The sequence below is a fragment of the Amblyomma mixtum genome, chromosome 2, assembly GCF_055824585.1.
Source record: "Amblyomma mixtum isolate Tamu chromosome 2, ASM5582458v1, whole genome shotgun sequence".
Lineage (NCBI taxonomy): Eukaryota > Metazoa > Arthropoda > Arachnida > Ixodida > Ixodidae > Amblyomma > Amblyomma mixtum.
This window is the reverse complement of record NC_143013.1, coordinates 304,779,767-304,804,857: the sequence shown is the minus strand read 5'-3', so window position 1 is coordinate 304,804,857 and position 25,091 is coordinate 304,779,767. Positions and strand designations below refer to the sequence as shown.

The 25,091-nt window shown below is 47.7% G+C and overlaps 1 protein-coding gene across 3 annotated transcripts in view; it reads right to left on the bottom strand.

The window, feature by feature from the left end:
* Positions 1-25,091, bottom strand: part of Hmgcr (HMG coenzyme A reductase) — a 74,164-nt gene continuing 49,073 nt past the window's right edge. For all 3 annotated transcript variants that reach the window (XM_089574696.1, XM_089574697.1, XM_089574695.1), the window contains exons 2-20: positions 24,801-24,990; positions 22,677-22,788; positions 20,848-20,935; positions 13,214-13,298; positions 12,755-12,860; positions 12,491-12,597; positions 12,086-12,205; positions 10,831-10,946; positions 9,360-9,520; positions 7,891-8,096; positions 6,903-7,250; positions 5,786-5,871; positions 5,000-5,177; positions 4,480-4,586; positions 3,902-3,965; positions 3,063-3,203; positions 1,813-1,971; positions 655-806; positions 1-160 (exon numbers count right to left, since the gene is read on the bottom strand). In XM_089574696.1, the coding sequence (XP_089430822.1) occupies positions 76-160; positions 655-806; positions 1,813-1,971; positions 3,063-3,203; positions 3,902-3,965; positions 4,480-4,586; positions 5,000-5,177; positions 5,786-5,871; positions 6,903-7,250; positions 7,891-8,096; positions 9,360-9,520; positions 10,831-10,946; positions 12,086-12,205; positions 12,491-12,597; positions 12,755-12,860; positions 13,214-13,298; positions 20,848-20,935; positions 22,677-22,788; positions 24,801-24,965 (2,586 nt within the window). In that variant the 5' untranslated portion in view covers positions 24,966-24,990 and the 3' untranslated portion in view covers positions 1-75. The remainder of the gene's footprint in view (positions 161-654; positions 807-1,812; positions 1,972-3,062; positions 3,204-3,901; positions 3,966-4,479; positions 4,587-4,999; positions 5,178-5,785; positions 5,872-6,902; positions 7,251-7,890; positions 8,097-9,359; positions 9,521-10,830; positions 10,947-12,085; positions 12,206-12,490; positions 12,598-12,754; positions 12,861-13,213; positions 13,299-20,847; positions 20,936-22,676; positions 22,789-24,800; positions 24,991-25,091) is intronic.

Genomic DNA, 25,091 nt, shown 5'->3' with positions numbered 1-25,091 from the left:
TGATCTGTGCTCCCATTTTATTCAACATGCTCAACACATGTTGGCGAGTTCTAGTTGCCAGTGTTGGAGCAGATCCTAGTGTGGGGCGAGTAGTCCTCCAATGGTCTTGGGGCTTGTTGGAGACTCATCTGCTGTTGACTGAGCCACGTTAACACTTGACCTGGGCAAAGCAGAGGGGAAACCACGTTGGAATCATGCTCAAGCAGTGCACTATTTTATAGCACTGACATAAAATTTAGAAACATGCTCAGGTGTGAACAGGGTCGCCACTGGGCAGCTGATAAAAGTCTAGTCTGATAGGCGCATCATGCAGTTGACATCACGTGAATAGGCTTTATGCATTTTTCATTGCACATAACAAAGAGGAAAAAATATGCTGTGACATGTCACTAAGATGGCAAGAAAAAGAACAGCCAAGAATTATGAGCCACGAAAACAGTGCACGGTTTTTATACCTGTTGGCTAGCGCTAATAGACCACTGCTAACCTACAAGTGAAAGCTGAAAGTAGCCAGGAAACCAATCCAAAATTATTATACAAAGTAGCCAATTTGGCACAAAGCAACCACGGCAACTCTCATTAACTCTGCACCCAAAATACCTTAGTTGGAAAACTGAGGCCACGTGACAAGAAATGCCGCGTAAAAGCACGCACCTGTTGTGCCTCATGTGAGACTTGACTAGATGTCCTGCTGCCAGGGCCGACAGCAGGGAGAGTTCTCCAGCCAGCACAGTGGCGCACACCACTCGTGCCAGGGTGCAGGCATGCGCACCAGGCTCCTCGCTCGAGCCTCGCACACCCAGGAGCTGCAAAAGTTGGAACCCATTGATGAACCTCACTACAGGGCTGTAACAGTGCACACAGTTCTTCCTCCACTGCAGCAAAACTACGCATTGAGGAATGGATTAGCAGCTTTACAACCATGGTGTTTCTGCTCCATCAGTGTAGCTCTGACACACACATCTCGAAAGCACTGCTCAGTGAGGCTAAAGCTTGGCTTAGTTAAGGGGGGACACTGGTCTTGAAAAAAAATTGTTTATTAATGAAGTCACAGTTACAAAATCTTCAGGGCATATGTATTTTTGTGTGCTGATTCTAAATATGTCATTTAATTTCATGTAAAACAATTCCTTGAGCACTTATGGACTTTTTATGCTAGCATTTTGCGGAGAGTTTTGAAGAAAATTTGCTGCAGGAAACTCGCTGAAATGTATGCCATTGGGTTCTCTTGACACCAAGAAATACAATAAGGGTGAAATTGTCTTCCTGCCTATCATAGAACTTAAGTTGTAGAGTTTTGAAGTTGTCGCTTCAGAAATGAGAAGGAAAATGTGTATTCCTGTGTCTGAAGTGGTAGATTCAGTACCCTATTACTCAAGTTCTATGAGAGCCAGGATGATAATTTTACCCTTATTGTATTCCTTGGTGTCAAGAGAACCCAATGGCATACACTTCAGCGAGTTTCCTGCAGCAAATTTTCTTCAAAACTCTCCGCAAAATACTTGCATAAAAAGTGCATAAGTGCTCAAGGAATTGTTTTACACGAAATTAAATGACATACCTAGAATCAGCGCACAAAAATACATGTGCCCTGAAAATTTCATAACTGTGACTAAACTAATAAAATTTTCTTTTCAAGACCAGTGTCCCCCCTTAAGGCACCACTGGCACTGACTCTGGTGTGTGCAACTAAACACCACAACACGCTGCACCTGTGTGTAATACAGGAATAAATATCTTGATGCAGCATCTTGTTTGCGATAACTCCAGTGAAAAAGAGTAGAGAAGTTTCTTTGCGACTAGGGTACATACCTCAAGCATGGTTCCCTGTGGCTGCAGCACGGTTCCTCCACCGACGGTACCAATCTCGATGGAAGGCATGGTGCAGCTGATGTACAAATCTTGGCCTGTTGCACCGCAGGCCTCAACCAGTGTGAGACAATTTGAACTTGTCACATTCTGTGCTGGGTCCTGGAAGGCAATAGTATTTGTGCACAGGTCACCAACTGCCTTGGCTTTCAGTGTCGCCAAAGTTTGCTCAATAGGCCCTGCTGCTGTCTCATGTGATTACCTTCTTCGGTAGCTAGCAAAGTGGGCACTACTACTACGGCACTTTACCATGTCAGATTTACGCTGCGGAACTAAACTGCATTAAATTTTGGTATCAAAGATTACAGATGCACACATAATAGTGGTACAGACAGTTACATAAACACTAAAAGCATGAGAATAGCTTCACTGAAAATTGCGCTAGGTGAAAAGCCAGGCAACGGCTGCATCAAATTGAACTCTACTGTATTCTGAGGAGGGACAGTCAACTGTGTGAAGCACAAGCACCGCGCTGCTCAAAATGAAAGATGATTCATCTGCGATACTTATGGCTGCAGCTGAAGAGCTGAGTGACCCAAGCCAGGCACTGATCGGGTCTAACGGAAATCTAACACTGTTAAACAGTCATCCCAGCACCCAAATTTTCGATCCCTTTGCCAATCTCTCTTTTTTTTTTTTTAGAATCTGTTCGTGCGTTCTCCTGCAAGCGCTTTAGACAGAACTATCAGGACCCATCAGAGGACAGCGAGAACAAATCAAAGTTGGCCCGTACCAATAGATTACCATATACTAACAAAGATGCTATTTTCAGTGGAATCACCTTTTATAAGCAAGAAAACATGAAAAAAAAAATGAAATACAGTTATCAAAACTAGTGGCCATTTTTGCAAGTAAACCGCAGTGCGTCAAGACAGTTTTTCATACGTAGATCCCTGCTGCGAGTCTACATCGTCATTCACTTGGCGATTACACAGTCTTTTTCGGGCTTGACTTCACCAGTTTGAAACAAGGGGTGCAAAATGTTGAAATTCAGTTTTCTCGGCAATAAATCTATCTTTTGCTGAAACACACCAACAAAGCCAGAAAGAGCCACGGAATGGACTTTTACCACGAACAATGTCGTTGCCCTCGGTGTCCCTTCAAATGTCACAAAAGCTGGCAGGGGACCGCCAGTATGAGTTGCATAAATAAGGGTAGAGGGGGCAACACCGCAGGTGCACAGCCTCTCTTACCTGGCCAGTAGCGATGAAGATGGCTGTGACGATGTTGGCCGCCTGGGCGTTGAAGCCACCCACACTGCCTGCCATGGCTGACCCCACAAGGTTCTTGCTGATGTTGACCTCGATCAGAGACTTCACATTTGTCTTCAGGACCTGCACGGCATGTTCGTCTCAAATGGCTTGCCTCCTTTTACTGAAGGTACAATGAAACTATGGCAGCCACGTTTCCACAGCTTTGGAAAACACACTAGAGCAGAATTATTTTTTAAATGTGGTCAACAATTATGACAGTGCACCCGCCACGGAATTATATTTACGGTCAGGCTCTATTAAGCAATGCAGTGTGAAGCCCCTGACAAGGGAGAGTTTTTTTTATATCTTCTTTATTATCAGGGTTGTACTTTAAAGAGAAACTCTGAAGGATTTTTGAGATTACAATATAAATACAATTATAAAACAGCAAGAACCAGGATAGTGGAACAAATTTTCTGCATTACACCATGTGCCTTTCTGGTGCTGGTCCAAAAGCAGTTGACGCCCTTGCACGCTATGCCTTACTACATTCACCTGCCATTTCTTTATTGCAACACATTAATTTAGAAGCACTGTGAAGTGCAGAGCTTGCACTGAAATGAGGTGCAATTCCTAATTGCATTTTGGTGCTGCTCACAGCCACACTATAATTAACTACCACTCTTTTTGGAACAAATAAGCAGTGTACCACTTGAATGTGGAAGTATGTATCTGATAAAACTAAAAAGAGGCTTCCCCACTTGGCCTATTACTACAGTTGCACTTGTAAATGATGACAATATCCCAGTAAAGGCACTCATTGCAAATTTGTCACTTGCCTCTCTCACTACCCGAGCTGGGACTGTGGCTTCACAGACGACAGACTTGCCTCTGCCTTCAATCCTGCAAAACATGAACAAAGAGGTAAAACGTGTTTTTTTCTTCATATTTTCCACTATGTCATAGCCCGAAGCAATGGAATTAAGCCAGCAACCTAGGCATTATTTCACTCATATTTTCATGAGCATTAGCGGTGAGAGCTCTAAACTCTTACAGCTTATCTTCTTAATTAAAGTGTCAATTCTCTGCAATGCAACTTGATGGCAGCCACCCAGTGATGTTTCATGCCAACTGAGAATTCTCTCAATTAGACCCAAATATCCTATTTGGGCCCTTTTTTGCTCCAGCAGTTTGAAACCTCCATCAGTTTGGAAAAGTGAGACAAATTCGGTTCTTAAAATTCCTTGAAACTCCTTAAAAATTCCCTTTTCGCCAATTCATTCCTCAAGTTCCCTGAAGACAGGGAAATTCCCCAAATGGAACATCAATGCAAGCCACCAACAAGCGTGACCCGTTTGATTTGTTCACAGGCTGCCAGAGAAGCACACACACACACACTCACACTACCCGAGCTTACCAGTTCAGGGCAGTTGGCTTCTTGTCAGTGCAGTAGTTGCCACTGACGCTGATCACTTGCAGGGCTGGGAACACCTCCTGTAGTCTATGGAGGGCCACCTCTGCGCCCTGCAAGAGCACAGTGGCGAATCACATCATTGAGAATCGACAATGAAATACTGGCAGCCGACCATATCTTTCACATTTCACTGAGGTGAAATACATCACACTAACTCTAGGCTTACTGTTACACACCGAAGCTTTTGAACAAACTTTACTGCAACAAAAAGAGAAGGGGCATGGCTGTAGAAGACAGCACTTGGCATCTGTGTTGCTGTCTATTTGTGTTGTGTCCCTTGTCTCCTTGTGTCTCGGTACGCAATAAAAAAAAACCTTGTAAAGTTTGAACAAAAGAAGGAACTGTTTAAACCTTAATTTCTTTTTCTTAGCAGACATCCGATGCTGTACATTTTCCTCAATGTGATGGCAAATGACCGTGCACAAGTACTTCCGTCTGAGAGCGGGGCAGACCCGTGACTTGCCTTGGAGAGCATGTTCATGCCCATGGCGTCGCCAGTGACCGAGACAAAGCGGATGAAGAGGTAGCGTGCCGCTATGCTGGTGTGGAGCTTCTGGAGCCTGGCAAACCGGCTGGTTCCATCAAACGCTACCTTGAGCTGTGCAAAGTGCTCTGGGTTCTGCAGCCACCGCATCACCTCCCTGCAATGCAAACACGAAACACTCTGCAAGGGCCTTCCGAAAAGACTGTCCATTTTTCTTTACAATACTGCCAATGCAGGACAGAAAGAAAGAAAGACTCTTGCCAAGACAATAGGATGCGCAGTTTCTTTTTAGAACTGTTTCAACCACTTCAGAGAGAAACCGGAGCAGTTTCCAGGCCGCACTGTGCAGCTACTGTGAGACTCCGGGTGCTCTGAGGCAGCAGAAAGGGAGAGGGGCAGTTCTCACACTCTCTCTCAAGCTTCACAGTGCAAGAAGCACCACAGGTGGCCCATAGTGACATGCACAGACTGCTCTGGCCACTTTTGAAGTGGCCTCCATTTTTTTTTCACCACACACTGCAACACACAATCAATGGCCACACTGCTACTATCACTAAATACAGGTGCGCCTGGCAGAGTGGATAGCTGATGTGCTGTCCTCTATAGTAGTTGCCAGTCCACTGCGTTTCAAAGCTCTGAAGTGACAGGACCAAATTTATTACACTCCAGAGGTATGATTTATTACACTCCAGAGGTATGGACAGTTGGAGATGCTATTTCTTGCAAGCATGAATGTGCATAAGAGGCATAAAGAAAGCCACTAACGCTGCCTGCTGTGCTGTGGGTAACTTGACAACAGGCCCACGAGTCATGCCGTCCTGGACAACGCTGCTGAAGGCACCGCCAGACATCTGCAACAAAAAAGAACAACACACATGTGAGCAACTGCACAACTGTGACTGCATGTGCAGTTCACAATGTTTGATTAGGAAAAATGAAGCCTGCCAGCACAACGTAAATGTGCCATGAATGCCATGAATATTAGGATACAATTACTGACTATGAACACCTGACAGACAATACCCAAACATGTTTCATGGGACCACAAGGGTACTTTTAGTGTAATTAATCAGTTAACTTTACTGAAATGGAACTATGCGTAACATAAACAGTTGTAACACAAGAAACAAATGTGTTGGGCAGGTACAGACCATCATTTAATTTAGTAAAAAACCACCAGTACTTGCAACTGGGAATCGTGTTTTGAAGCATGACAGCCACTTGGGGAGCAATCTCCGAACTTCAAGGAGCAAGTTCAATAATCCAAAGCGACTGCGCCATCTCTCTGTCTGTTGTTCTGACTACTATTAGTTGGTTAAAGAAAGGTTACAAGCAACAGCACTTATTCAGCTTGGGGAGTAGAAACTGAACACATTAGGTGGTCCGTCCATGCGGGAATGCATGCGCAAAAGCTCAAAAGAAGTAAGGCACTTACTTCACACTTATTTAGGCTACCTTTCTTAGCACAGCACCAAAAAGCACTGAACTATACCTACTATAAAGTTTATCTGCATAGAGTAGAATCTTGACAATACGATTGCGGCCGATGCTGACTTTGGTACGATCCGAATTCGTAAAATGCCCTGGCCAAGAGCACCGTGTACTATGTGTAAAATTTTGGGTGTTCAGGAAACCCTCCCACATCCATATTCTTCGCAGTTCCATGAGATTTGTATCAGTGGGACACCACTGTAGTGTCAAAGCTTCCAGCCGCTGCTTACACTGCTCGGGTGCTCCAGTGTGATAATCAGAAGGAATACAAATATTTGCTCATGCACCTACTTTCTGTGATAAATAAGCCAGATTCCAATTTCTAACAGAGTTTGTCTGGTTAGTCAAACGCTCATCTTACAGTGCCCCCGGCACTCAGTTGCACACTTACAGACAGGGCGCGGCAACCCCGGTTGGTGCTGGCCACCAGGCATCCCTCGGTAGTGGCCATGGGCACGTGGTACTGCTGGCCGTCAAGCAGCAGGGGGCCAGCTATGCCCACGGGCACGGGCAGGAAGCCGACCACGTTTTCGCAGCAGGCCCCCTGCACGGCCGTGTAGTCGTAGCCGTGGAAGGGCAGGCCCTCCAGGGGCGTTGCCCCCTGCCGCTCCAGCAGCCGCCGCCGCAGGGACACGCCCCGCAGGGCACTGCCCACTGCCTGCTCCAGGCGGTAAGCTGCCAGCCGCTGGGCCTCGCACAGCCGGAGCACCTCCTCGTCTGTCAGGCTCCGAGCACCGTCCTGCACGATGCATGCACCCTTTGTTTGGAACCTGGCACAGTGTACACGACACCAACATGCAGGAAGGGCTAATGCCAGTGCGACAAGTGTGAGTGAGTAACTAGATACCTTTCTGTTCACACCTCAACCCATCATGTTCACGGGCTTAAAACTAATGTGCTATTATTCAAATTGAATTTATCTTAAGGTTCTTAGGTCCTGAGAGCAAGTCTGCAATATGACTATCATCCTGTTTCCATACCTTCCTTTCTGCCACAAGATACAAGACCACTCACTGTACATGAGGATTTCCTTTAGCTCAGTATTATGGTATATAACTAAATATATTTTGCCCTAAAAAACTGCCTCTCCCTCTAATGCTTATGTACGCATTTAGCTAGGTAAATGGGCTAACAAGTACCACTTTGTCTTTTTGTCCTCTCCTAAAGGAAAAAACTGATGGCAATAGCTGTGCTTATATCCACTAATGTGTCTATCAATATGTTGTCTCTTGTAAGTATTAGTATTGCGCAAGACCATGTTACAGTGGAAGTTTAGAACCCCATGCAAAACTGCACAATGACTTTTCAGTCTCCGCCTCCAAACTTTCCACTACAAGAGGAAATAATCGTTTTACTTTATCTGGTTCATAAGCACAAACCTGTCCTTGCAGTACGGCGACACACTCGTCCAAACTACGGGGCTCAGGATCGGGCTCCTCCTGGGGGTTGTCTTCTGTCTGGCAGCCCTTGTCCACCATATCCCAACAGTCATCGGCCCCCAGCACAAAGTCCACACGGGGCTCGGTCGGACAGGCAGGCTGAGTAGATGGTGTGCTGGGGCGGCTCCCAGCAGACCCATCTGCCCCTGCAATTGTGATAGTGGTGCAACTTACTTATTCATGTCGTTACCCTCAAGACGCGAGGGCATAAGCAGGGGAATGGGCTACGTACAAAAGTGATAACAAAGCAGCAAAAAGGTTTAATACGATCAAGACTGACAAAATTCAGAGGTTACAGTAACAGGCTACACAAATCAAACAGCAAAAAGTACAAACTGCAGAAGCGACACAGAACAGACAGATAGTACAAGCAACAGTGGAAGGCGTAAAGACTACACTGACAAAGAGCTAAATATAAGCAGAAAAAAAAAATTATAATGCAAAATGCAGAGTGGTTGAGGGATCACTAATGGACCTAATGCCTCACTATTACTCGTGCCATGCTTATTCTTTGCAGAGCTAAGCTGTATTTTCATGTTTGCCCAAGCACAAGGCGTACTTGTGATAGTATACCAGGCTGTCAATGTGCAACAATGACTGTAGTTTTTTTCTCTACCTATCACAGCTAGTCCCAAGTGAGCTAGAATATGCGGTGGTGCATATTTATAGGAGCAAGCTCTAAGCATCAGTCACTCCAACTCCAACCAGCTCTAGCAAGGCTGTAGTCAAGGGTTCGACGGCATACCGTCTGGTCAGGAATCATGGCTTGATGAGATTCACTGGTCACTGACCATGGTCAAACAAAAACAAAAATGAACATTGTGAGCATTGTGAACAAGGGAGCCGTAGCGCTCCCGAAACGTCATTTTTGTTTTTATTTGACCATGGTCAGTGACCAGTGAATCTCATCTAGCAAGGCTGCAGCCGAGAGCGTGCAGCCTGGTGTATGAGGTCAGTGCAATGGCCTGTCCCCTGCAGTTATGATCAGCAAAGCAAATTGTCAAAAGATATTTTTTGCCACAATACAAACTAGAAATGTTCTGACTGGCATGTCTTTTTCAATATCTGTTGGCAAAGCCTGAAAACTCGTGAGCACCATATATGAGTAAACAGTTAAAATATTCTTGATAGGCCAAGCACAGATTTAAAGGGACACTGAGGAGAGCAACACTGAATTTCTGCGTTGGTGGAAATCAATTCCTTGGCTCTTTGGTATTTGTTTTTTTTAAATCTTTTCTAGCCCAAATAAGGGCTCCATTCTCAGTTAAGTTAGCCACTTTGTCATTAGAACGTGGTGATCTATCTATACAGGCCGACTTGCACTTGCCCTCAGTGCTAACCGTGACAGATGCACGAAGCGATGGCAAAAGCAGGGTGTGCGCCATGCCGTGGGCGCAGTGAATGCTCACCGGCTGCCGAGTCGCCCAGGCAGGGCTTCTCTTCCCACGGGTGGCTCTGCTGGGCCAGGTGCAGCTCCAGCTCCTCCCGGTTTTCAAAGAAGATGTACTTGACGGCCAGCGCTGACGCCAACACGAGCAACACCAGCTGCTCGGGGCTCACCGCCAGCCACCTGCACGCAGGGCAGTGTAGGAAGCCACCGTGAAAAACTGCGCTTTCCTGGTATAGCTGGCAGCAAGGTTGCTGCAGAAAATCACTGGACTGTGTTGAGTCTTAGAGCGGGTACAAGTATGCAGTGGGTAACTTAGTGCTGTTTGGCACTGCACAAAGAAGCTTGGCTGCATAATATGTGGTGTCACAGCAGCATCTCTATCAGAACTCTGACAGCTGCATAACTCTGTGAATAAACAGTTGGGGTGTCAAATGTGCACTCAAAAAAGGGATAGTTTGGTGTTACCAGTCAGCACGTTATTCTACGAGATTTCGACCACCATGAGAAGTCACTAAATTTTTTTTCTAGAAAACTATGAGCACAGCCAATACTCTGCCTAGTCGCATATAACTTCTATATTTGCAAAGTCTGAAAAACAAAGGCATTCAGAAAAGGTTTGAGACAAAGAAAAACTTGCTGGCAGTTTAGCATTACTAAACCTGTGAAAGCAATTTTATGCAGGTAGACAGCGCGATTTGAGATGTCCACTGACCCAGGGAGCCAGTTATGTGCCTTTCCTTTCCTCAAAAATCAATGGAGTCTACAATGTTGTCAACGCCAATGAACCCATAGAACGTCGGCGGCCTATTGCTCCAGTGCCGCATTTCCGCCAAAGCATGAACACAAATTCAAGCAGCACACATCTCACCATGATTGAGGTGTCCACTGACCCAAAGAGCCAGTTTTGTGCGTTTCCTTTCTTTCCATGACTTTTGCGCACAGATGGAAGTTGATGAAGACGACGATGTGCAATGTACAGCGTGTGAGGGTGGCAGTTTAGCACGAGGCATAATCGGCTGCAATGATAGCACAGTGCTTTTGTGCAGTGGCCAGGGAAGCTGATCTGATGGCGCTGCCGCAGGTTCAAAACCCAGTCGCGATATTCATTTGATTTCTGCAGGCATCTGAGAGGCTTCAGACAGAAATCACCATTCTCAGGATTGCTACTGAAGTAGTGTTTCTGCACTAAAAGGCTTGTGTGCTAAAAGAAAACATCATAGCGAGCACATATCAGAGGTTCAAGAATTCAGAACCAGAACTGTGCTACAGAGTGCTTAGTCAAGCCAAAAGGAGAATAAAGACCAGTGATCATCTATCGCAGATCTCAGAATCTTAATGTTGTGTACTTGTGTTTCCTTCCTGCTTGAAATAGTCATGCACATGCTATATGAAAAGCATCTGTCTTGAAGCTTCCAGCAAAAAATCAGAATGCATGCTGCAGCCTGTCTAGACAGGAAAACAAGTTATTCGTGAACAACAGAGACACTTGCCTTTGAAAGTAAGGCCCCCAGGCAAACGTGTCTGATGCGATGGGATCTGGGCTGTGTGTTGCTGGGTTGCCTGCCATCCACCGGCTGTGTGTGTGAACAAGCATGAGCCCAGCTGACTGCACAAAGGAATAAAAATATATATATATATATTTAGCACATCACTGCAAGAGCTGAAACACAAATGCAATCAATTATGACCACACTTTTGACTCATACTCTTTTTTGGAGTTTTTCTTTTTTGAGCAGGATGTTCTACAGACTTCCATGAAAATGGAAAAAATGACGCAGGACATATGACCATGAAGTACAGTGCTATTCATTGTGAAAAAGGGCTTATACATTTTTTTTTATGGGTGGGACAGCCAAAAAAAATTTTTTTTCTTGTGATCTTTTGCGACATTTTCTAAGGGTGTGCAATTGCAGTTAATCCCAGATATATTGAACTCGAAGGGAACCGCGAAATACATTTCGATATATATGAAAAATGGCAATAGATGAGCTTATTTGTAACCTAAAAGCAAGGATACACTGCACCCACTCTAGTGACACGCTTCTTGCTGCAATGTGCAGCCCGCCGGCACAGTGGCAGAACACTGCTCACTAGGCTTCTCCACACTCCATTTCATATGTGGCAGACAACGCTGTGAAGGCTGAGGAAGTAGTGCATCTGCGAAACAACACTACTCTGCCATGTATCAGTCATTCGTCTCGAAGCTTCGGTCAGTGGTGAGACAAAAACAAAGAGCGGTATAAAATGAAGTGATAGCACTGAAAATCACGGCCAAAGCTGTGAGCCGCTCAGTGTTCGGGCCCTCTTGCTATAATTTTCACTGAGTGGGAACTACTTTCTAGGCGCGGATGGCGTAACAGTGGTTCACCTTACCAGCCGCGTATAATATTGTCATCATTGTCAGCATCATTAGCCGTGAGCAAAAAATCCATGAGAAATCCAAAAAGAAGCAACACAGGTGGGCCATTTAGGTTGCATGACCTACCAGCGTCATCACAACCTGCACATTGGATTGTGAACAAACTGCCTATTGTGGCAGGTGGCGGTTAATTTAATCATTGGTCGCCAGAGGTTGCTCGGGAAGAGCAACTTGGGCTTGTTCATGCATATATGGGCATTAACCCACTAACTTTATCGCATAGTACCCTTAAGGCAGAGCTTGTATCCTCTCCAGTTTTTTTTCTCTGCATCCAATGGTTTTCTTCACATCCTAATTTCCCCAGCAAATGCAGCTTTGCTTCTCACCATGATCATCTTGACCCTCTGGAGGACTGGATTTGGCTTCTGCTCTTCTTCTTGTTGCAAGACCCTGGCTAATGTGCTCAGCTGCCACACAGGACGTCCCTCTTCCCTGTCTCTTGACAGCTGGAAGTAATAAAAATGATTAGACATTAACCAAACACTGGCTCGCTCTGCTAACAAGCTGTACTAACTATTGTGCTGAAGTAAACGCTATCAATCTATCAACCCTGTGTTGTGTACATATCAACCAAGCAAACGTGCACATTGATAAAAACGTAGGCATCGGGCATACTGACCTGGTTAACTGACCTAGTGGAAAACTACTGGTAACCTACAGGTTCTTACGAGGTTTTACAGTGTAGGTCGCATCCTAGTGTACAATTTATTAGTCACAGCACTGTCTCTCACCTCTAGGACCAGAGATAAACAAGCTGGGAAAAATGTCATGAAGACAACGTAGTTGACCAATGCCGACATGCAGGCAAAACAACAGAGCTCTTCCAGCCGCTTCACACCTGCACGAAACAAAGAAATTTCAGACTGTCACACACTGCTGAACAGCATGAGGCACGAAATGATGTGCAGCAACGTTGATGGCACACAGGCAAAATGTGAATACACACTGCGTAATGTGAAAGTGCGACCAAGGTGCTTGTTGTGAAGGGTACCCACCTGACAGGGTGCCAACACCAATAACCAACGTCTCCACAATGGTGTCCAGAGTGATGGTAGGACCCAGCACAGCCATCCCGCGGGCTATGTTCTCTCGCACCTCCTCCTGCACAAATGCAAACCACACAGTCCGTTGCACTTCACTCTCGTCTAATATTTGCTTGCAGCAAGATGCACTACAGTGGGATAGCGTCAAAATGGCTGCTTTCTGGAGAAGAGAAACTACAAGCACTAACAGGGCACAAAATAGATGCTGTTATTGAATACATGCTGGATAAACACTAGCTATGAAACAGCAGATATGCTTGCAAATTTATACCAAAATTCGGACTCTCAGAGTTTTCACATAAATGCAAAACTATATGCACACTTTACCTAGTAACATTTCTTGAATTTGACAAATCTGTCAGAAATGCAGAGCCCTATCCTAAAAGCATTTAACAAGCATGCCTCACATACCTGTGAGCTGGAGCTGAGGGCAAACTGGGCCAGAAGACCAGCCTTGGATAGGTCAATAAGAAGCAAGAAGAATGGCAGCGCCTCTCTGCAAAGAAAACATTTACAACGGCGTGTAACAAATTGGATATCCTCCTATTAAACTTGCCGGGCATACAAATATAGTGCACATTATAAATTATTAAGAACTAAAGTAAAACCTCGTTGATACGTCTTTAAAAAAATGCGGTAAAAAAGTATTATTCGGGAAAACGCATGATCCAAACCGCCTAATTTTGAAAAATGTAACTGCTGAATGAGGTACAAAAACATTTGACTATTTCTCTTCATAAAAATGCCGATTAGCATTTCTTGGCACAGGACCCCAACCAATCTACTTCTAGTGCTCACACAATTAAGTCCGCGTTTGCGCTGTCTTAAGAGTGGAAGGAACTCCGCAACAAGACCGGTCTGTAGTCGGCAATAGTGAAAGTAACCAAAATCTCTTCCTCGTCATTTTCGAATGCTTCACCCCCTTGCACCTAAGTACTGCGGGGAAGCCACCACGGCGGCTGACAGTCGCGGCGTTTCTGCTTTATACGCTGCGTTCCCCACACTCGACCCGCTAGTAACAACTGATCGTTGTAGTTAAATGCTTCGCCCCCTTGCCCATACACCGCGACAAAACCTCAGCCTTTCTCTTCCTGTCGCGTCCCCGCAAGAACGGCTCTCTCGAATGCTAGCACGCAGTTTTTATTTCGTTGTTGTTTTAGTGATGGTAATTATGGTGGTAGTGGTGCTTCGCCACTTTGCACCCAGGCACCGCAGAGAAGCCACCACGGCGAGTGACTGCAGCTGCATTTCAGCTGTTAAAGTCGCGTGCCCTCGTGTTCGACAAACTTTTATGTTCGCGCACGTGCGCTTGGTCAATAAACGCGTTATACGACCACAATTTGTCAAATTTTGAAAGCAGTGTCCGGGAAATCGTGTTATCCAGGAACGTATCAACTGGGAGAAATACAGGGTGTTTCACCTAAGACTTTCTGCAATTTTTAAAAATAAGCTATTTGAATTAGATGCGCGCTTTTTCTGGCATAGCATTGTCAGTGGTGTAGTACATCATAATGCAGCTAAGACGTGCTAACTAGCAGCTTGTTAACCAATATTTAATAGTTAACTTTTAAACTATTACCGTTGGGCTCCTTAATTATTGAGAGGCATGCAGCCCACCGTAGGTAATGTCCATATCCGTTTTTAGAATTTCGATAACGCGATTATCCTCGGCGCTGTGGCCCAACAAATTTCGCCTACATCGCGCCAAAATACATGCGGTTTGAGAAGCTTGCAGGCAAAGCAACCTCTCCAGTGCACGTAATTCTCAAACCGCATGTATTTTGGCGCGATGTAGGCGAAATTTGTTGGGCCACAGCGCCGAGGATAATCGCGTTATCGAAATTCTAAAAACGGATATGGACATTACCTACGGTGGGCTGCATGCCTCTCAATAATTAAGGAGCCCAACGGTAATAGTTTAAAAGTTAACTATTAAATATTTGTTAACAAGCCTGCTAGTTAGCACGTCTTAGCTGCATTATGATGTACTACACCACTGACAATGCTATGCCAGAAAAAGCGCGCCTCTAATCCAAATAGCTTATTTTTAAAAATTGCAGAAAGTCTTAGGTGAAACACCCTGTATAGAGCAACTCTATTAGACATTTTTAATGGCCGCGATTTTGGACGAACGAACCAAGAAATCGTATGAACCGGGAACACGATTTTACTGCATTATAATATTCTTTCAAGTAGCTTCCAAATGATTTCCACAAGGAAACAGTACTTTTCTTCGATGACTGCCCTGAAAATAGCGCCAGCTATGCAAAGAGGAACGTTCAGGGCCATAACATGGTTTGTGTGTGTGACACGGTTCATAGCGCTCACAAACTGCCTCCAAGATTGGGCGATGCAGCAGGAGTTCAGCCAGGTTCAGGTAACCTCACCGCAATGGCCGCTCTCTGAGGCCATGGCTCATTGCCTGCACCCGTCTCATCTAGTGAGATGCGGTGCTATAGTTTATTCGCAGTTGTCAGCAGTAACAAAAGGTAATTGTACTACGCATGCATATCACATGGCGGTCGAAGAGCTAATATACTGACTGTGTGTCGCGTACCCCTACTGGAGATCAGTGACTGGCCTTACGGCAGCTCTAGCTGTAACTCCATGACTTATAGCGCCGTACCACACTGCGCCGCTGCTACAGGTATAGTGACGTTTCTACCCGACCAGCGCAACGCACGAGGGGAGCGCATCAATAATATCAGTGGCCGCTCCCTGACACGGCAGCAGCGTGCGATGATCTTCCGTGCGCGTGTAGGATGCGTGTGGCCCGGGGACAGACGGGTGCGCCACGGACTAGCTACAAGCGACGTGTGCGGCGATTGTGGTGCAGTTGAAACACTGGAGCACTTGCTCCTCCGCTGTACCGCGTTCGCCCAACTGCGTCGCGACATGCTTGCGGCTTGCAGAGACTCATCCCGGACAGTCTCGGCGCTCCTGTGGCCCAAGGGCAGTGCGCGCACCTGTGAGCGAACTCTGGTGAGCCTCTGTGTATACTTCGAACAGACGGGCTTGACGTCCCGTTTGTTCCGCGCCAGGTAGTTATTCGCAGAGACAAAACGCTCCGCGTGTGCTACCTTCGGACGCTGGGCGCCCCCACACCAGCTTATCTGTACAGTGAGCGGCGAGCGTGTGCTTCTGTCCTGTTTTTCCTTCCTTCCCTCGGGACAGAACACGGCACGCGCGCGGCATTTAAATATTTACCTTTGAGCGGCCGGCCTGCGACGACCAAGTGAATGTGCGCGTGCCCTATGCTTCCCCAGGAACAATGGCCCGCGCGATGCCCTCACTGGCGCACGGCAGCGCATCTGTGCCGGCCGGAAAGTCACCGCGGAGGCTGCAGCCGGCCGCTCCCCCTCCTCCACGCAATTTGCACGCCCGCGCACTCTCAACAACCTGGCGCGGGCAGCACCCAACATTTATTTTATTTTTTATTTTTACTCCCTGTATTTGTACATAATGTAAATTGCCGCCCTGCCCCCACCATTTCTTTCTATCGCTCCCCCTTTCTTTCCCTCTTGTCTTCTCCCTGTCATTTTATTCTCGCCAGCCGCAGCTCAGGTGCTTCAGGCTTCGATGGCAGATGCCGCGGCTAGAAACATCTTTTCCCTTCATATTTTATTTTATTATTACCAATAATGGCATCATCACATCAACGTTACTCTTGCATCTGCTAACCGTACTTTCGGAATCATGAAACACAGACTAAAGCAAGCGCCTTCACATCTAAAGAAACTCGCGTACATCACGTTAATCAGGCCTAAAATTGAATATGCATGTGCCATCTGGGACCCGAGCCAAGACTACATTATACGTAACATTGAATCCCTGCAAAGCCGTGCTGCTCGCTTCATTTTTTCAGATTATTCTCCGTACTCCAGTGTTTCATCTTTAAAAATTCGTGCCGAACTGCATCCGCTATCACTACGACGGAAACACGCCCGCTTATCTCTCTTTCACAAACTTTATCATCATGATCGTTTGCGCGACGACTTCTTTCAGTCACCCCCTGTCATTTTTCCTCGCCGTGATCATCCCTGCAAAGTCAAACGCCCAGCATGCCACTCGGCCCATTACGCACAATCATTCATCCCCAAAACCATAGCTGACTGGAATAACCTACCATCAGATATTGCCACTGAAGTTAACACCGATCAATTTCATCAAATGCTGTGGACTCATATCAGAATTTGACGTCTCTGTGCGTTTTTTGTGGTTAGCTGTTTTTTTTTTTCAGGACTAATTTAATACCTGTGCATCTTGTTCGATATCGTATTGTAGTTTTTTCTTTTTGTGTTATCCTCGAACCCCCGGTGTTTCAATTTTCACGCTTTTATCTTATCTTTATTCGAACTTTAATCCACTTCTAATATTGGTGTTTGCGTATTTTGTGGTTTTCTTGCTATGTTTGCTGAAATTGTTTATTCTTACTATTTTGTTTCTCGCATATTCTTATTAGTGTGTTTCGTGTGCCCCCCCCCTATGTAATACCCTCTTGCAGAGGGCCTTTAGGGTATTTGAATAAATAAATAAATAAATAGCCACTAACAACAACGTTTCTGACTGAGCTACACAGTGATGATATAATGACCCCTCTGACCACGAGCGGCTCGCGTAACGACGACTCGCCCTGTGGAACGCCGGGCATCGTATTCACGGTTCCCCTTTATTTCTAACCTCGCCACTCGCGTTAGCAAGAGCCCGTCGTTCTCGCTTCCATATATCGCGCCCGTTTCCAGGGTGGCACAGCGGCGAAGCGAAGTGTCCGCGCCAGAACGAGGGCGAAAAAAAAAAAAAAACGGTTCTCGCAGTCGTGGAAAAAAACAGGTGCAGCGTGAGGAAGGAAAGCGCCCGTTGAGGAAACGCGACCGCGGTAAGCGGCAACGGGGGGCCTCCTCCTCGTTTCGGGGAGCGAGCGCCCGACTGCTCCAGTATTCGTTCCCCCTCCTCGGCCTTCCTGGTCGCACTTGGGCTCGATGTATGGTTTGGCGCCTTTGAATTTAATTATGAATAACTACCAACTAGCCCAACAACAAGTTCTTCTTCGATGTGAAAACTCTGGACTCGGTCTCGGCGGACGTGCCGGCCAGCCCTGAAAGGTATTCGGAACCTGAGGCACCGGAGGTGTAATCGCCATCGGGGCGAAGTCGCGGGCGTGCCCTTGACTGGCACCGGAGGGGTAATCGCCATCGGGCCGAGGTCGCGGGCGTGCCCTTGACTGGCACCGGAGGCCCTTGACTGGCACCGGAGGGGTAATCACCATCGGGCCGAAGTCGCTGGCGTGCCCTTGACTGGCACCGGAGGCCCTTGACTGGCACCGGAGGCCCTTGACTGGCACCGGAGGGGTAATCGCCATCGGGCCGAGGTCGCGGGCGTGCCCTTGACTTCGCCCGTGACGATCGGGATGCGCGGAAGAGGAGGGGAGCGGCTTGATGACCGCACCGGACCATCTTCTCTCTTACGCCTCTCGTTTACGCCTGACTGCGCTTAGCTACTACAGTCGAATACAACTCAAGAATGAAGCGGAGAATTCACCTCGAAGGAGGCCCTCCGTCTCCAATGGCGTAGACCGATTGTCATGGCGTCGCGGTTAATCCCATTCGTTCACGGAGACACCTGCCAGTCGTCTGCGACTTCACGCTAGGGTATTAACTGCGACGTCGTGAGACCCGGTCGACGCCATTGTCTGGAGGGCCTTCATAGAGGTGAATTCGCCGCTTCGCCCTTGAGTTCTAGCCGACTTATTATAGTACCCGAGGGGAAATGCAGTTTACCGTGCAAGAAACGCGCTTTTCCGACTTAGATATATTAGTGAAGACGGCGATGAATTTGAATGGCACAAGGGCAACTTGCCCAGTGCTTAAAGTCTTGCTCCATCGGAGGGGGGTCTCTAGTGATTGGGGCTCAGGTGGAGAGGGTAATAGAGGGAGAGAAAGTGGCTGGCCGCCTGTTTTACGCATAGTTTTATACAATGAGGGGAAACAAATTTAAGGATGTTTTTGTTTGCTCAGTTTATAACAGAGTTTTATACAAAGTGCATGGATAAATCAGCAGTTTAAGACACAGACCTTAAACAAGTGACCCCACGCTCTGCCAGTGTGCTCGATGGTATATGAAGTAAAAAATCTTGCAAAACCGCTTGAAAAAGAAAAAAAAAAAGACCGCTGTGTGCAGATTCCGATTTGCCAATACCCAAAGGCCATGAAGGCGAGGAGGGTCTCAGACCCCTCGTCAGTATTGGAGGGGAGTCTGAGACCCCCCTGACTTTAAGCCCTGAACTTGCCCAAACAGCGCGACGAATTGCGTGACTATTAAACTACAACTCAGTTCCGGTTTGGTTTGGTTTGTGGGGTTTAACGTCCCAAAGCAACTAAGGCTATGAGAGACGCCGTAGTGGAGGGCTCCGGAAATTTCGACCACCTGGGGTTCTTTAACGTGCACTGACATCGTACAGTACACGGGCCTCTAGAATTTCTCGTCCAAAGAAATTCAGCCGCCGCGGCCGGGATCGAACCCGCGTCTTTCAGGTCAGTAGCCGAGCACCATAACCACTGAGCCACCGCGGCGGCAAAACTCAGTTCCGTTCCCTCAATTAGAGGCGAGTAACTAGCATTTTCACCTTTCTTTCTTCCGCGGCACAGAAACCTTGAAAATAGGAAGCATTTTGTGCCATGCGCAAATAAAGAGTGAGTATATATTCCGGATAATTACGGCACGCAGTAACTTGGCACAGTAACTAATTCGCGCTCACCGAAATATATGGCGCGGCGGTAGTGTCACTGATATCGCGCTCACGACCTAGCGCCGGAGGACAACGCGCGCTCTCCGCGGCGGACCGGCAGCCAGTATACACCGCCCCAGTTCACCGCTGCTGCCGCGCATGGAACAAGAGGTGGCAGTTACAGCACACAGGGCGGACGAGCACCGGCTGCAACCGGCTGCAGATAGCAGCGCCACCACTTGTGCTGAGGACAACTACGTCCAACTATCGCTCTCAGTGAAAATTGATGCTCTAGCTTTTTCTGTGCGATTTAACGCTTGTCTGGCAGCAAAAAAAGGAAAAAAAGGAAGAAGACATATATTGTAAAGAAAGCTGAATTTAAAATGCTTGCAGAGCTAACCTTACTGCAAAAAACGTTGCTAGGTAAGTTAGTGCGCAGCTTGTATAGTATAGACCAAGGATCAAGAGCAACAAATGGAGAACACACACAAAAAGGAAAGACAGGAAGCGCATGTCCCTCTTCTTTATTCTGAATTCATTTAACAGGAGCTTACCCGGTAGGCTTAGCGCAATAATCAGCAAAAGCTGTTATAGCTTGCATTTGGCCGGGAAATCCACATCGTCAGCCGTACATAAAAGAAAGCCCAGCCGTGCTAATGCGAATAAGCGGAATCTGACTGATCTGGCCAACCGTCGCCTCCTACCCGCTCTCCCTTTCCTGTAGCCCTTGCCCTCTCCATTTTCTGCCGCAGATGTGGAGGGAGGAATTTCTCTGCACTTTCTATCTGCCGCGGCTATCAGGTGGCAAATTGAATTGAAATCCACTTATTAACTTAAATTAATTCACTAAGTAATTAAGGCCTTACGGCTGACGCTGTCAATTCCACGGTAGAATGCCGGACTATAAGCCTAAACTAAAGCTATAATGCTTTATAACTAAAGCTATATATAGCTTTATAACTTTATAAACTAAAGCTATATAAGCTATAACAGCTTTCGCCGTAAAATTTTCTCGACCCTCGATCGAAACTCGTCGCGTCAGCACCGAAAAGGGCGGGTTGCCGCCGGTTGGCAGTCAATGGCGGTATAACAAAGCCTCTGGGATCCGCACAATAATTCGGTGTCGACGCAAGCAGTCTAGTCTGCTTGCGAAATCGGCCGGCGATGGCGACACCTGCGTTTGCGTTTTTCGTCTTTTCTACCTCATAATAGCTCCGTTTTCGATGAGAGCGGTCTCTTCGTCGTTAGAATGCCGCCATCAATACAGACAAACTTCAATTTGTCCCCCGTGTCCATTTAAGCGCAAGAGGGAAATACTCACTTGAGCTCAGACAGGTCGCCTTCTAGGAGATTCACCACGCTGCTGCTGAAGACGAAACTGGAGAAAATTGTGAAAATGGTTGCTATTCCTGAAAGTGAACAGGAAGAAAACGAAAAAAAAAACGTTGAGTTATGTATAGTGGACCCACATTACTAATGCAATTCGTTAGGTGAGGCGAAAATGAAACAACAAAAAGAAAATAAAAACGTCCGAAACGCGCGGCTCACAACTGCTGAAGCATGCAGATATGCAACTTCTATACTTAGCTATCTAAACTACACTTTGGCATCGCACTCGAAAGCAGACCGTTTCTCACATGTACGTTAATCGCCACTGGCTTCTGTTGTGACTCTACCCCCCCCCCCCCCCCCCCCCCCCCCCCTTCTACCCCAACTCTTTTTGTGTGTTCCCGTCACATCTGTATCCACATAGGCCATTCCCAGAGGCAGTGCGTGGTTCTGCGAAAGTGGTCTTTCTCCGTACACGCGCTCCCATGCGACCTCCTGAAAAGAAAGGTGGAACCGAACACGAGGGACGGATACGACTCCTGGATTCCACGTACCTCCACTTCTGCCTAACTGCCACGACGTGGTTTTCCCGAGTTCCCCTTAAACGGCACCCAACGCAGCAGTATTGACCCTGCGACCTTGTGTGTACAACCGTTAGTGTGACATGACTCAACGCCTGCTGCCACGTGCGGAGACGAGCGTCTGCCATTCAACCGCGCCTCGGTCTTTTGTCAACTGCGCGGGGGGACGTCGCTGCAGGTGTTAGCCTTTGGGCGTTTCCTTGAAACAAGATACGGGATCCACCTGGCCGGAAGGGACACTTCCGGGTATCCAAGATATTCAGCCGAGGAAGACGATGAAGCGGGGTGACGCGGCTGCAGGTGTTCGCCTTTGGGGCGTTTCCTTGAAACAAGATATGGGATCCCCCTGGCCGGAAGGGACACTTCCAGGAAACTTTATTCAAGTGGCTCAGCCGAGGAAGAAGATGGAGCGGGGAACGCCCTTGGGGAGTACCCGGACGAAGTCCCTACGATTGGTCGAAAAAGGCGGAAAGACCTCGGGAAGGTCTATTTAAAGCGCTCGACACGTTCATCGAGGAGCGATTCCCTCAGCGTTTCCCTGAGACTTCTCAGCTTTTATCCTGTTTGTCATTGCTTGTAAATAACTTTGTAAATATGTGAATACAGTTTTTCCTTTGCTTCTTCTACTCCCTGTCTCCCCCCACGTTCCTTCCTCCGTCGGCACAGCGGCGGTGCTCCTGGATCCGATGCCTGGTGGAACACGCTTCTAGCCCGGCAAAACGTATCACTTCCTAAACATTTACCCACGCATAGAAAAAAATGATCCCGTCCACGGTGTAATATCGTAGACTGATCCCGGCCATAAAAACTAACACGTCGTTGGTTCACGTTCTGGCGTGCTTATGCGAGCCTTACAGCTAACATAGCCGTGCCAGAATAAAAGCAAATAGTGATAAAAATATTTAGCCACGAGGAAAGGAACGGCGCAGTAACTGTTACCCACCGCTACAACACCCCTTTCTCTCTGCCTCCTTCCACTCCACCGGTATGATTGGAGAACCTTCGTCTCAAAAAAGGAATTTTAATGAGGAAAAGGTGGAGAGGTCGGCCGGTGGTAACATGGCCCTGGCCTGCAACTGCTGGCTGGTCTAGGGCGGTTATGCATTTGGCGCCAGGGGGACGGGGGGGGGGGGGGGGGGGGGGGGGGGGGGGAGGGGGGGGGGAGGCCGCAACAATTGACGCGAGACAGACTGATCCTGCGCACGTACAAGGCTCGCAAACATGCCGTCGAAATGCTCACCTATGAGGTACTTGGAGCCCAGCTTGTAGAGCACCCGGAACTGGTGGTACACGTACAGCAGGGCCATGCAGCGCGTCACGGTCATCACGACCACGTCCATACCTTTGTCCTCCTGAGGAGCGAGATGACGAGCAATGTGACAGCCACTCGTTCGGTTTACATTGTTGATGGGGATTTAACGTCCAACAGCGACTCGGGCTATGAGGGACGCCGTAGTGAAGGGCTCCGGATAATTTATACCACCTGGGGTTCTTTAACGTGCACTAGCATCGTACACAGCACACGGGCCTCTAGAATTTCGCCTCCATAGAAATTCAACTGTCGCGGCCGGGATCGAACCAGCGTCTTTCGGGCCAGTAGCCGAGCGCCGAAACCACTGAGCCATCGCGGCGGCACGACAGCTACTCGTTTCAACATAGACGTACTGGAATCAAACACGAATGCCGGCCATAAACACAACCTTTCGCCTATTCGTGCTCAGCTACAATAAGTAAACAGCGTTAGACTCGTTTTTTTTTTTTTTTATGCGACCAGCGGTGACATCTGTATATTTACCAACCGTTTATGAAATAGACGAATAGAGTAAACACACAGTGAACAAGGGAGGAACAAGCCTCAAGGAGCTTGCCAACGAGAGCTTGCCAAGCTCTCTAAGGCTCCCCCCCCCCCCCCCCCCTTCCCTTGTTCACTTTCTGTTTGCAAGAACCTCTCTACCCGCCCTCTCACTACCATACACTCCGGGAGTAACGCATAATGGTGTAACAACAGCCTTGCAACAAAGCTTGGCCAATATAGGCTTCTGAACCAGGTTATGATTTCCTTTGAAAACGAGTCTTCTGCAACGCTGTAACAACAGGATAACCTTAGCGGAAACTGTAGTAGGGGCACCTAGAACGCAGCTGCAAAGTAATCAAAACTAGCTAAGAGGAAAAAATAAAAACGAATTGTAGAGCCGGCCAGATATCTCCCGACTTAATGGAACGTGCCTCTACATTATCACATGTCAGCGCGGGCAATCAACTGCAGACAATCAGCGTAGAAGACACGCTAGTTAGCTCACGACTGACGGGAAGGCCGTCTCGTGATGCACCTGCGGGTGTATACGGGAGACCCCAGCTGTGCTTTCGCACACGTTAGCCTTACACGGTCCAAGCCGCCACACAAACAAAATTCCCGTTTTATGAGTCGTTCCCTGTTCTATACGATCCTTTCAGTTTAAGCTAGATAACAGCGACAGCATAAACGCTAGTGATTTCGCAATCAACAAGAAGCAAGCTTCAATTAACAGGGTGTTTTCACGTGACTTCACGGGCGCCATTTTGCTGTCCAGCTCGTAGCTTCAGAAATGCAGACCGGAGCAGGAGGGGACTATCGCAACACACAAGCCCGCGGCCTTTCGCAGAGCTCCATAGACAACAAAATGGCGACCGCTGTGACGTCAGTTAACCCTCCCTATAGATGTCAAACGCGAAGCTATAGCGTGCTTCTTAGCACGTTTAGGCACAGACGCCTCCACATAGCTAATGCCACCGACACTGGCCGCTTTCGGAGCTGCACAGAACGGTTAGAATGAAATCCTGAATAACTACGCAGATCGGGTCACCGCTGTAGCCTCAGGCACCCCCGGTTTCACACTGGCGACCGACGTTCGTTCACTTTTCGATTTTTGTTGCGTTGTTTTGGCTTCGAGTTAGACTTGTTCCGCGAAAGCCGACGCCCCGACCGGTCGCAGTATCAATCCTTGGACGAAGCTTTACCAATCCTGGGCTCGTCGGGTAAACACATCGTTTCGGCAACATACGAGGCTGCTCGTTTCCGAAATACCGACGCGTCCTGCAAGCAAATACAATAATATGCGTTCGGATTAATCAAGAAACCGTACCACGAGGTACGCGTACAGTGCTCTACACGGCTCGTTTTGCCTGACCAGCGTTCCAAATCTTTCTGAAGTGAGAGGGAACTCTTATCCAGGACAATCCGTAGCTTGAAACTTCAATGGGTCCCACAAGAGACTGTCTACGTGCCCTAGAATCAAAGCCCATGGGCTGCGCATTTTTGTGACAAAGAGGGTACCTCACGCGAGGTACGCAGACAAGGGCGACAGGCGCACACGCGCGTGCGTACCTCCTTCATCTGGCAGTGAGGCGACCATCCGCAGAGCTTGCTGCCGGCCAGGAAGGCGGAGCCCATGGAGAGCAGGCAGATGGTGAGCGTGAGGAAGCCCACGATCACCTCCCACGGGTGCGACGCGCACACGCGCCCGTGCGCGTAGAACAGCCGCGCCAGCATCGCCCCCGGGCTGCAGCGCTGGGCCCTACGAGTGGAAGAAGAGCAGGTGTAATCGGCAGCCTCGCCACGCGCGAACCAGACATGCGACAGACCTCGCAACACATTCTTTCGTTAATTTTTTTTTTT